The sequence below is a fragment of the Lycium barbarum genome, chromosome 2 (assembly GCF_019175385.1).
Source record: "Lycium barbarum isolate Lr01 chromosome 2, ASM1917538v2, whole genome shotgun sequence".
In the NCBI taxonomy this organism is placed as follows: Eukaryota; Viridiplantae; Streptophyta; class Magnoliopsida; order Solanales; family Solanaceae; genus Lycium; species Lycium barbarum.
The window spans coordinates 146,507,855-146,520,084 of NC_083338.1; the positions used below are offsets into that span (position 1 = coordinate 146,507,855).

The 12,230-nt window shown below is 33.6% G+C and overlaps 1 protein-coding gene across 1 annotated transcript; it reads left to right on the top strand.

The window, feature by feature from the left end:
* Positions 1-7,079: 7,079 nt before the first annotated feature.
* On the top strand, positions 7,080-8,744 carry LOC132627896 (RNA polymerase II degradation factor 1-like). The gene is made up of 3 exons (XM_060343507.1): positions 7,080-7,353; positions 7,710-7,791; positions 7,903-8,744. Exons 1-3 carry the CDS (start codon positions 7,330-7,332, stop codon positions 8,535-8,537), a joined length of 741 nt encoding a protein of 246 aa, XP_060199490.1. The 5' UTR covers positions 7,080-7,329; the 3' UTR covers positions 8,538-8,744.
* The last annotated feature ends 3,486 nt before the right edge of the window (positions 8,745-12,230 follow it).

Consider the following 12,230-nt stretch of genomic DNA (forward strand, 5'->3'; position numbering starts at 1 on the left):
ATCCGCAGACAGATGACTAGGCAGAGCGTACTATTCAGACTCTGAAGGACAAGTTCAGAGCATACGTCTTGGATTTCAAAGGTAATTGGGATGATCACTTGCCTCTCATTGAGTTCTCTTATAATAACAGTTATCATGCTAGTATTGGGATGACACTATTTGAAGCTCTGTATGGGCGAAGGTGTAGGTCACCAATTGGTTGGTTCGAAGTTGGTGAAGCAGAATTGTTAGGGCCAGATTTGGTCTATCAGGCGATGGAGAAAGTCAAGTTAATTCAAGAGCATTTGAAAACGGCTCAGAGTTGCTAGAAGTCTTATACAGATGTGAGGCGAAGGGACTTAGAATTTTCAGTTGATGATTGGGTTTTCCTTAAAGTCTCACCTATGAAGGGTGTTATGAGATTTGGCAAGAAAGGGAAGCTCAGTCCCAGATATATTGGACCTTACAGAATTCTACGAAAGGTCGGTCTACTAGGGTTTTCAAGAACACCCATCTCAAGGTTCAAGAATTCAAGATTTTGGATATCTTCTTCAAAGTTAAAGTCTTTAATTCAAGTTTGGAGCATTACCAGGTATGTAGAGTTACTATCTACGTGTGGGAACATTATTGTTCTTCCCCACGCCTCATAATCCATAAATTATGATTCTCTACTAAAACTAGGGTTTCTATACCACGCTCATAATAACCCTAGATCCATGTCTATGATTATATTATGTATGAATTGTTATAATTCCATCATTGAGTTCTTAATATTTCTTTATGATTATTGAGTATCCGTCCGTAATTAATGAAAACCCATATCTTGTATTCCATGGGTTCTTGCATGCATGTTTTTAAATAAAAATGCTTATTTCATGAATATCCTACATGTCTACAAGTTTTCATGCAATTGTATTATATAACTATACTATCTTCATGCCATGACTCAAGATACATACATGCTAAATACAAGTTATTTCATGAAGCCATGTTTACAAGTTATTTCGTGAAATCATGATTACAAGTAAGTACAAGTTAATTCACGAAAATCATGGGCTTCTTAGCCAATTATATCATGTTCATGTTTTTGGGAGTTGCACGAATTACCGAGAAGGCTCAGATAGCCTGAAACTACGTAGCCACCATAGGACAAGGATCGCTCCCCCCAGTTAGGACAATTCCTTAATTTTACACTGAATGGATCCATCAGGCACGTTACCACCTTATACCCTGGCAAGGTATGAGGGCTCTGCTGGTCCGGCGAGGTACCAGACTCCACGTACCTGCGTGGTGATATCACATGGTCGGTTTATGAAATGCTCTCCCTACTTATCATGTTTTACTTTTGTTATATATACATGTATCCATGCTCATGCTCATGCTCATGCTCATGTTCATGTCCAGGTTTTCAGTTTCAGTTCTTATCATGTTATTCCATGTCCCATGTTATTTCTTTCAGTTGCTTTACATACCAGTACTTTCTATGTGCTGACGTCCCCTTTTATTGCTCGGGGGCCTGCATTTCACGATGCAGGTACGGATTTACAGGACGACGCATCTGCTCATTAGGATCTGCACGTACCAACTTATTGGTGAGCCCCATCTCATTCGGGGTCTAGGCATTGTCTTTCTTTATTTAGTTTTGGATCTAAAGGCATGCTGGGGGCATTGTCCCAGCAAGTATGTTACGTGTTTCAGACTCATGTTAGAGGTTTCATAGACAAGACAAGTGTCATGTTAGACTTCCAGAGTTGGTTAGCCGGTTTGGCTCATTTACGATAGTGTCCGCATTCATGACTTAACCAAGTACTTATGTTTAATATTATGACTTACTATGTTTTATAAAGGCTCATTATGCACTTTACGTTATATTTCCGCTCATGTATGCCTCATGATGATTCAGCAAGCCATGTGGTTCGCTCGGTCACATGCAGTCAGGCACCGAGTGCCGTGTTACACCCAGGCCATGATTCGGGGCGTGACACTTCTGCCGTATTTCTTGGAAAAGATTGATGAAAGAAAAATTGGTATCTCTAACACAGAATTTTTCTTTGTGCTTTAAATTTTTATGCCTTATTCAGTGAAGAAGTTTCAAAAAATGGGTGTTTCTATCTCTAAAATTTGCTGGATAATACTTCTGTTAAACTTATCTTCAGGTGGAGAATAGGTCTCAAGATCAATGATATTGTATAAAGCATTGCTAAAATTTGAGTTGGATGGAGAGAGTTATCATAAATTTGGAGCAGGTATTTCTTTTTCTTTTTGAATCTCACTCTCTGTCGCTTCATAAACTCGTAGTAGTATACAATTTTGCATTTCTTTACTTTTTTTTTCCTTCCTCTTTGTTATTTTCACTGTGTACTTCATCTTTCGTTTGTATCTTATGTTAAATTTCAAGCATCTTCATTCTTATTTTCACTGTGTACTTCATTCTTTCTCTTTACTTGTCTTCGTTTGTATCTTTATGCTTATTACTCCATCAGATTGGTATCCAGTAATAATATTAATATTTGGTTGAAACTTTTGAAATGTGATTCAGGAGATGCTTGTTCCTTGATTGACATTTTGTTAAAAGAATTTTTTAGTGCAAAAGATTGAGTTTTCTGAAATTTTTGGAGCTTTGCTATACTGAAAGCTTCATTATGAAAATCTATGAAGATTATCTTAGAAATATTAATCGATAATGCCTTCTATCAAGTTATACTTGTTAGAAATATTTATGTGATCAATTGTTTTCTCTTCTTAGCATTAACTTAATTTGCTTAAATTGACAGGTGGATTGGTGGAATTATTAGAGTAGCAATCAAACTTAGATGCAGTCAGAGACCGTGGAAGGAGAAGATTGTACCGTTTTGGATCTCATGCAAGATAGTGCTAGTGTTATAGAAAAATTATGCATAGTGGATGTTCTGAAATTTAAACATACAAATGCAATTTGAATTCTATTTTGGAATCAAGATCTTTTTTAATGCTTAGCTACATTGGAAAAAAAAATATTGTGACTCGCTTGTGGCAAATTCATGACTTTGTATATAATCTCTTACTTTGTAGCTAAACATATATTTAATTGTTTACGTAATAAGAACATGGCTAAATTCACTTTTTGTAGTATATAAAAAAAATCTTTAGTTATAATTTTATATATTTCATGACAAAAAGAATGGATCCTTAGCTACATATGAAAATGTTTGTGGCAAATACTCAAACTTATAGCTATGAATTTGTTAAACTTGTAGCTAAATACAAGCACTACTGCCACAAGACTAAACTATAAAAATAGCTATAAAATTTAATTTTTCGTGGCAAATATATTAAATCTTTTGTCACAACATAACAGCTTGTGGCTATAGTATAAAGTTCGCTACAAAGTTTATATGTCGTGGCAAAAGAATGAGTTCATTTGCTATAAGCATATATTTCGTGGCACAAAGCTTTACTAATATTGCTACAAGATAAAAAATTCGGTAGCAATAAGTATAAGCCCTTAGCCACGGACCATGTAAAGTCTGTAGCTAACTTTTAGCTATGCTACATTTTGCTGTGAATGCTACGGAAAAAAATATTGTGGCCAAAGTGTTTAGCCACGAAAAATTTCATATTCAATTACAATGTACTTTGTGGCAATATATGTGTTGTGTTGTAGTGATTTGATACATTAGAAGAACAGTTACCACTAAAACATTAATTTCTGCATTGTCTGCAACACAATATTAACAATACACACACAGAGATATAACAGTGCCAGAAATAGAAAACCCAGTATTACAGAAGCATATTTTTTCCCTAATTTGAATTTAGATATTTCATCTCTGTAGTTTCGGATAATATCCAATTATTTAAATCTCGAACAAACAAAATACAATATGACAATCCACCTTGATCATTCGTAGAAACTTTTACTTTATTATTTCATGATAATTATTCAACCAAAATTTAATTTTAATAATATTATATTATTTTGAAAAAATACATAACCCCACCCCACTCTCCTCCCCAAGGTTTTCTTCAAAACTTACTTTAGCAATTTAACTTCACGAGAGTTTATGTACCCCCTAACAACTTTCAAGTGAATTTTTTCAACCCGCCTTTGCCCAGACAAGTTGAAAGCTGGGTTTTGTTGAGCCACACCCTTTCTGATTCGGTCACGTCATTTTTTATTTTTTTTTATATTTTCATCCAAACTAAGAAGCAAGTAAGTAATCCCAACCCACCCCAAATAAAGAACCCGACCAATTAATATAAATTCAAAAATTTATTTATTAATAACATTTCACATTAATTAATCCCGTAAATAAACATATCTATTCCAACACCAAAATTCACCCACCGTTGTCGTCCCCGAAATATGCCGGAAGCACTAAACTACATCGCACCTCCGGAGATCGAGAGATTTTTTGTAGAAAATGTTAGTTTTTCGGTGAGTTCGTGCAGAGAACCCATGATTTTTCTTTGCCAGTGATGTACATGTTGAACTAGTGGTCTGATAATTTTCTCGGTGCCGGAAACAATTCGCCGAAAATGGAGTCGGCGAAGTTTAACGCCAAACCTCCTGCCAAAGAAAAAAGAAAAAAAAAACTAAAAAGAGCAGAATAAAACGGTGTGGGAAAAATTAGGGGCTTGGGGAGTAGTCTTCTGGAGAAAAGAAAGAAAATCGTATAGAGATAAAGAAAATTTAAAATGAAAAGGAAATAAAGAAAATTAATTCCCATCCAATTAAATGATGACACGCATATAGTTTGAATTAGTGTTTGGATTGTTTTTCCTCTTCACGTGCTTTTGAGAAGTTGATGGTAATTTTTTGCCATGACACCCTAATTAAATTTACTTCAAACAAGAATGGGCAATTCGCAAAATTGCCCTTCTTTTGGGGTGGTCTTTAAATTTTGCCCCTCATATTTGAAATCTTTAAATTTTGCCCTTCGACTAAAATCCATGGGTTTCAAGTTCGAATCCCCATTCAGTCAAAATTTAAAAAAAACAATAGCAAGACAGCGTTTAAATTTTGCTATGCCCCCACCGGCATACACTTGTTAAGGAATAATCAAAGTTATGCCAGACCCGGCATACTTATGCCTTATGGGTAGACTTGGCATAAGTATGCCGGATTCGGCATAACTTTGGTAATTCCTTCACAAGTTTATGCCGGGTCCGGCATACTTATGGACAAACTTTTAGTTAAGCCTTAACTAAAAGTTTTTTCCTAGTTATGCCTTATGTTTAAGGCATAACTAAAAGTATGCCCCATAAGACATAACTTTTCCTTAAGACATAGACATTGTCTTAGAAGACAAATATTTAGTTATGCCTTAAGGAAAAATTCCTCCTTATGTGGCACAACTAAAAGTATGCCCCATAAGGCATAATTAGAAAAAGACTTTTAGTTAAGGCTTAACTAAAAGTTTGCCATAAGTATGCCCCCACCGGTATAAACTTGTTAAGGAATTACCAAAGTTATGCCGGACCAGGCATACTTATGCCAAGTCTGCCCATAAGACATGAGTATGCCGGGTCCGACATAAATTTGGTAATTCCTTAACAAGTGTATGCCGGGTCCGGCATACACGCGACCCAAACCTTGCCTTGCAATTTTTTTTTTTTTAATTTATGCTTGAGCGGGGATTCGAACCCAGAACCTCATGATTTCTGCGTGAACGCACAGGGTTGCAATGCGAAGGGCAAAAATTAAAGACCAGCAATATGAGAGGCATAATTTAAAGACCACAAATATAAGGGACAAAATTTAAAGACCACCCCAAAAGAAGGGCAATCCGCGCAAAAAAATGAACAAGAATGGGGTAAAAAAAAACCCGTAAAGTTAAATTGCTAAAGTAAATTTTGGAGATAACATAAAAGTAGAATTTATGTATGTTTCCTATTATTTTATAACATTGTATGGTACATGACTTGATATACATGCAAGTGTCAAGAAACTAATTTTTTTTTTAAAATATAAGAGAAAATAAATCAAAACCCTCCTGAATTTGTCACTTTTTATTAAAAAGACTCCCTAAATTTTGCGAGAGTCCTATTTCTCATTCAAGTTCATTTTCCACCACAACTTTTTGCTACCTATGACCAAGATACTTTTTTTTATGAGTCATCTTGTACCTTAACTATAATACCCCTTTTGTTTGTTCAGTTATTCTTCATTGTTAAGTTTTCATTTGTTTCTTCAAACTTTTTTAGTACTCTCCCACTAGTGGAATATGCCCAAAAAAAATTCTTGTTTTTAAGTCGATGAGAGAATTCGTCAAACATTTTATTTCTTAAAATATAAGATTTAACTAGATTTTCTAAAAGTTAAACTTATACGGAAGTAATTTTTGTATTATCTATGTAATTCCATTTTAATGTGGAAAGAATATATCATTTAATGTGAACAAAATATGATATTTAAAAATATTTGAATTTGAATAGAAAGATAAAACTACTTAAATATTAATTTATTAGATTGAGATAAAAGGATCTTAGATTTAAAAAAGTGGCTAAATAGAAAGAATAGTTTAATTCCTGTGGCGCTTTTTAATTGGGTCATATTTGATTGAGTATAAAATATGAGTTTGGTTAAATGAGTTTGATGAGTTAAATAAATATATTATTCAAAAAAGTAGCTTTAATGACATTGCATGCCAACTAGCAAAGAAAAAAACTTTTGAGGTATTTAGTCTATTTTGAGGAAAATAGTGATAGTTGAGTGACTGTGTTGTCCTAAAAAATAAAAGTGATATTTGAAAGCAATTTTCGAAACTTAAGTGATCATTCAGGGAATTAATTCTATTAGAGATTAAGAAGAGAGACATTTAGAAAAAGTACAAAAAGAAAATTGAATCAAGACTCAAACAATTGTAAGCAGATTGAGGTAGCAACATATATGCAATAGTAACTAATGAGTTGATAACTTTAAAAATGTTTAGTCGGGTGCGGATTTAAAATTTTAAATTTATATTGTACATATTAAATAAATTTTAAAAAAAAAAAAAAATTTGTACCAAAACTTCTGATAATGGCCTATTTTTAGTACATAAATTCATAAACTAGCTAGTACTATAATTTATTTAATTCCCTGTTAAATAATGTATATTTGCTTGGTAACGAAGGGAAGAGGAGATGTGAAGCCAGTACATGCAATTGCAAATGGAGAGTATATAGTCAGCAACCTTAATTAGGTCCCCCACATTTTTGTGGCTGCTAATTTAGATTATATCATTAATTTCAACTTCCATCCGATTCGAGTTCCTACTTTATTCCTTCCATTTAACAAATTTTTTCTTCATACTATAATTAAAACTATTCTCTTTTCCTCCTCTCTTCTCTTAACATAGAATTCATTTTTCTGCAAGAGTATCAACCATGGGTGGTGAAAAGACTAGGAAGGTATGTTCTTGATTCTTCCATATACAACTCTCTGGTCTAATTCGTGAGAAAATACTAAATATTTGAAAAAGATTTCGATAGAGATATATCATAAATAGATGACGGTTGATAAAGATTGCATATATGATTGATCATATAGTCGTGCCTACATGTTTCTTTTGTTCTTAACTTCTTAAACAATTGTTTTTTCTTCCTATGTCTTTTCTCTTACACACCAAAAACTAGATCATCCTTGCATAATATTGTTGAGGAAATCTTTCTATAAGAGCTTTGATTCATAATGGTCTGCTTATAATTACTTGATCAGTACTAATTAATAACCTCACTTTACTTTAATTTATCGTTTAATATAACAGCCCACGATTATGGTGCTCAAGGTTGATCTTCAATGTTGCAGCTGCTACAAGAAGGTTAAAACAATTCTCTGTAAATTCCCTCGTAAGTCTCTATTCATGAAGGAAAGTACAAGATCAAGAATTGTATTATTATGGAGAAGAATTAATTTGATTTTTTTTTTTTTTTGTGATATAAATTTTTTTGGGGCAACAGAAATTAGAGACCAAGTATATGATGAGAAGGCCAATACAGTTACAATCACTGTGGTATGTTGCAATCCTGAGAAACTTCGCGACAAATTGTGTTGTAAAGGATGTGGATTGATCAAGAGCATTGAAATCAAAGAGCCCGAAAAGCCCAAACAGCTCGAAAAGCCAAATGAGCCCGAAAAGCCCAAGGAGCCCGAAAAGCCCAAAGAGCCCGAAAATCCTAAGCAACCCGAAAATCCCAAGAGCCCGAAATTTCAACCACCAGTGCCACCACCAGGATATTGCTGTGGAGAATGTTACGAAGGTTATACCGGTGGCCCATGTTATCATTCGCACGGAAGACCTGTCCCTCCACCCCCTAGATATTGTTGTGGACAATGCTATGAAGGCTATATGGGGGGCCCATGTTATCATTCGCCCGGAAGACCGGTCCCTCTGCCTTCAAGTTATTGTTGCGGAGAATGCTACGAAGGCTCTACAGGGGGCCCATGTTATCAATCGTATGGAAGACCGGTCCCTCCGCCCCCGTGTGACGATAACTATGGGCCTGGGCCGTATGGCTACCGAAGGGGCTATCATGTGAGCAGATGTGATGAGTACTTCTATGAAGAAAATGCCACAGGATGCTCAATTATGTAAGGTGGCTGGCAGCTTGATTGTTATAGGTCATTATCTCGGCTTATCAATGTATCTTTTGATTGGGCTCCTCTTAATGTGGTTGTCTTTTTTCTTTACAGAGAGCTTTTTATTATCTTTGCTTTTTCTTTTGTCAAATAGAATAAAAGTCGTTAACCCTCTTGTTGGTAAAGCTTTGATTAATAAATGCCATTTTTCAACATTACTAGAGGTCTAATTTCTCAAAATTTTCGACAGGTTCGATTGAAAATCCTTCTAGTTTCAATTTGTGTATCACTCGATTAATATACTTAAGTCTCCGGATAATAAGAGTGTTATTTTTGTTGGAGCAAACAAAGTCGGAAAAACATCACTGAATATCCCTAAAATAGAAAACATTTACCCGCACATGCCCCTTCCCAAACTATTTTCACTTGGCTAGAAATATTTACCCGACATACTCCTTAGCCAAACTCCTTCCTCCGTGATACCATCGCAGTATATTTATATATCACAATAGTATCATGGAGGACTAAGAGAAGGACAAAAACAGTCCTCCATGCTACCATCCCAATATATTTACATAACATGATGGTATCATGGTCCTGAAGAGTATCTCATTGAAGGACTGAAGCAGTCTTTCATGATATCATTATGGTATATATATGTATATAAGGCGATGGTATCATAGAGATTTTTTTTCCGAGAAAAGTGTGTAGTTTTTAATAAATGAACATGATCATTCATCATACCGTCTCGGTATATATATATACACCATGATGGTAGGGGTGCTTATCGGGCGGTTCAGTTGGATAATTGTGCTTAATGGTTCGGCTTATCGAATATTGATTTTTAAATATCTCAATCCGCTAACCAACCAATAAGATACCGGATGGTTCAGTGTGGATTTAGCGGTTAACGGTCGGTTTATCGGTTCATCAGTAAAGTATGAGATTTTTTTCCCTTTTATTGCTAGGACTATTGCATCAATACAAAATTATCAAAACACAAAAGGCTCAATATTGATAGTGTATAGGTTGCAAGCTCACATTTGACCCTATTTGCTTCATGTCGCAAGATTTAAATGGATGTATTACTCATGGTGGGTTTTCTTGGGACACATGATTTTAAATTATTGAAAATACGAATTAAATTTTTACTAAAGTATCGTTATTAAATAAATTGTGCAGACTAATTAAATATGAGACTTTTCATACTAAAGTGTGTCAATGTCCATAAGAAACTTATTTCTTTCAAGCAACTACTAGTAATTCTATCTCGTTCTAAACTTCATCGTAGAAAAAGGAAGAAACATCCAAGGAAAGTAAAAATGTTTGGAATGATTCTAGTTGGCAACATGAGATAATAAGAAACAAACAACAGGCAGAAGCAATAAGGCAAATGAGAAACTGCTACCACGTTACGGGAAATTTTAATACAACTTTTCTCAATTCCATTCTCCTCATTGCTTACATTTGTGGTATGTAGGGCTTATTATCGGGCGGATGGGGCGGATTACTACACTTAATGGTTCGGCTTAACGGTTATCAGCTTTTAAATATATTAATCCGCTAGCCAATCGATAAGATATCAGTTGATTCGATATCGGATTAGCAATTATCAGACGGTTTATTAGTTAAATTATGTAACAACTATCACTTTACAATACCTCCACGATACCTACCTTTTCAATGGAATTTACCCTTACAAAAGAAAGGACTTTTAATGTGCTGAATGTAGTGATAACGCAAAAGGTTAAATCTATATATATATATATATATATATATATTATAAAGCTAGGCATAGATAAGGTGATGTGGCACCTCTCTATGGCCTCCATTCCTATTTATCTTTTTTTGCTCTTCTTTTTTTTTTTTTTTGTACTTTTTCCTCTTATATTTACCTCAAAATATTTGCTGAAAATAAAATTTATCTATCACTATAATTATCCACAATCATTGCTCAATTAAAAGAGAAAGTCATTTAAAATTACAAACTGAAAAACAGTGTAAGCTGAAGAGACTAAGTTATTTCTTTTCTGTAATTAAACGTGATCATTAGTGCATATAAATGCATATCACTATATACTATATACTAGTAAATTTGTCCACGCTTCGCGCGGTCATCAAAAAATTTTGTCATAAAAAAATAACTATCTTCCAATACCCAATTATAGAAATTGTGCTAATAGTTTTCTTTAAATTTCAGGGTTTGATCCATTTCAATATTTACAATTAGTTTTCTCAATTTTTTTTCTTCTAATTTTTTACCACTTAAATTTTTTGGTCTCCTCGAATCTGGGGGCACTTGATTTTTGTATAATCTATATAGGTATATAATACATCATTTCTTTGAGACGTGTAATGAGAGCAAAACATCCAAGAAAAATTGGTCAATTTATGTGTGTATATGCGAAAATAAAAAATAAAATTTGAAATGTGATTATGCTTTTTTTATTCCTTTATGCACTTCATATATGTACACGCATATATGTACACACAAGTGTAGAATCTTTGGGCGAAATCAATTTACATCCTTCAACTTTGCTTTAAAAATTGAACTCTTCCTTCAACTTTGAACAACAGAAGTAAAACTCGATCCATCACCCAAAATCAATGCAACCAAAATTCTATGATCATTTTTTTTTCCTCGTCGTTCGTCCTTCTACATTTCCTTTACCTCTTTCTTCTATTTCATCACTTTTTTTTTCCTTTTCCCTTGTTCCTTTCTTACTCCTTACCCGTTCATTATAAAAAAATAATTAAAAAAGAAGTCAATTTTTTTTTTTTTTCCTTTTTTGGTTATTTGACTTATCAAAAATAAAGAAAGGTAAGATATATAGATAACCTAAGAGACTCGAGGCATAATAATGACATGTAACTAAACAGATACAAAGTACTATTCAGTTGATTAATTTTTTTTTGTAAAGATTGAATATAATACTCTATTAATAAGAACATAAGGGCAAAAAAGAACATAATATACTCCAATATTAGCTATCTCGGATATCAGGAATTCATGATAAAAATGTTAAGATGTCTTCATTTACGTCTGGATCATCAAGATGCTAACTTAAATGATCTTCTTTGGAGTGTCAAACATCGTAACTCTCCTCGTCATATAAGAAGGGTAATCTCATCTCTTTCTCCATTCTCTCCTGCAACACCAATGAAGAGAAAAATCAAATATATAAAATAGCAAGCATACAAACAGTTAAATGGAAATATGCAAAACAATTATGGAAAAAGAATAAGATGTCATTATATTCATTTAATCACTGCTCTGAGTTGACTATATCGCTAGGCTAACAAAATATAGATGATAACGGCATGTTAGTTGCATACCAGACGAAACATGTTTCAAGGATAGCTAAATGGGAATTACATAAGAATTTAAAATAATAATTTATTAGTAATAATAACTATGAAACAACTAAATTATTCACCCCTTTCATAAATAATTCTAATTTAAAAAAAAAATCTCTAACCGATCGTAGTTATATTATTTTTTATTCTGAAAATTCCACATAAACCAATATACAAATTGGCGAAATGTGATACTTGGTGAAAAGGGTGTCTTTTACCGTATATAGCATGAAACATAGAAATAGAAAAAAGGGTATACCTCTTCCAAATGTAATTCAAATGGTAAAATTTACTGAATTGTACTTTCTTGCTTTGGCCGTTGCTTTGCGCTTGCTCCACTGTTATTCAATGA

Excerpts from the sequence above, each read along its gene's own strand:
- LOC132627896 (XM_060343507.1), top strand. The coding sequence starts at position 7,330 with ATGGGTGGTGAAAAGACTAGGAAG. Across the intron at positions 7,354-7,709 it reads GTGGTGAAAAGACTAGGAAG|CCCACGATTATGGTGCTCAA; the intron begins GTATGTTCTTGA and ends TTAATATAACAG. Across the intron at positions 7,792-7,902 it reads AATTCTCTGTAAATTCCCTC|AAATTAGAGACCAAGTATAT; the intron begins GTAAGTCTCTAT and ends TTGGGGCAACAG.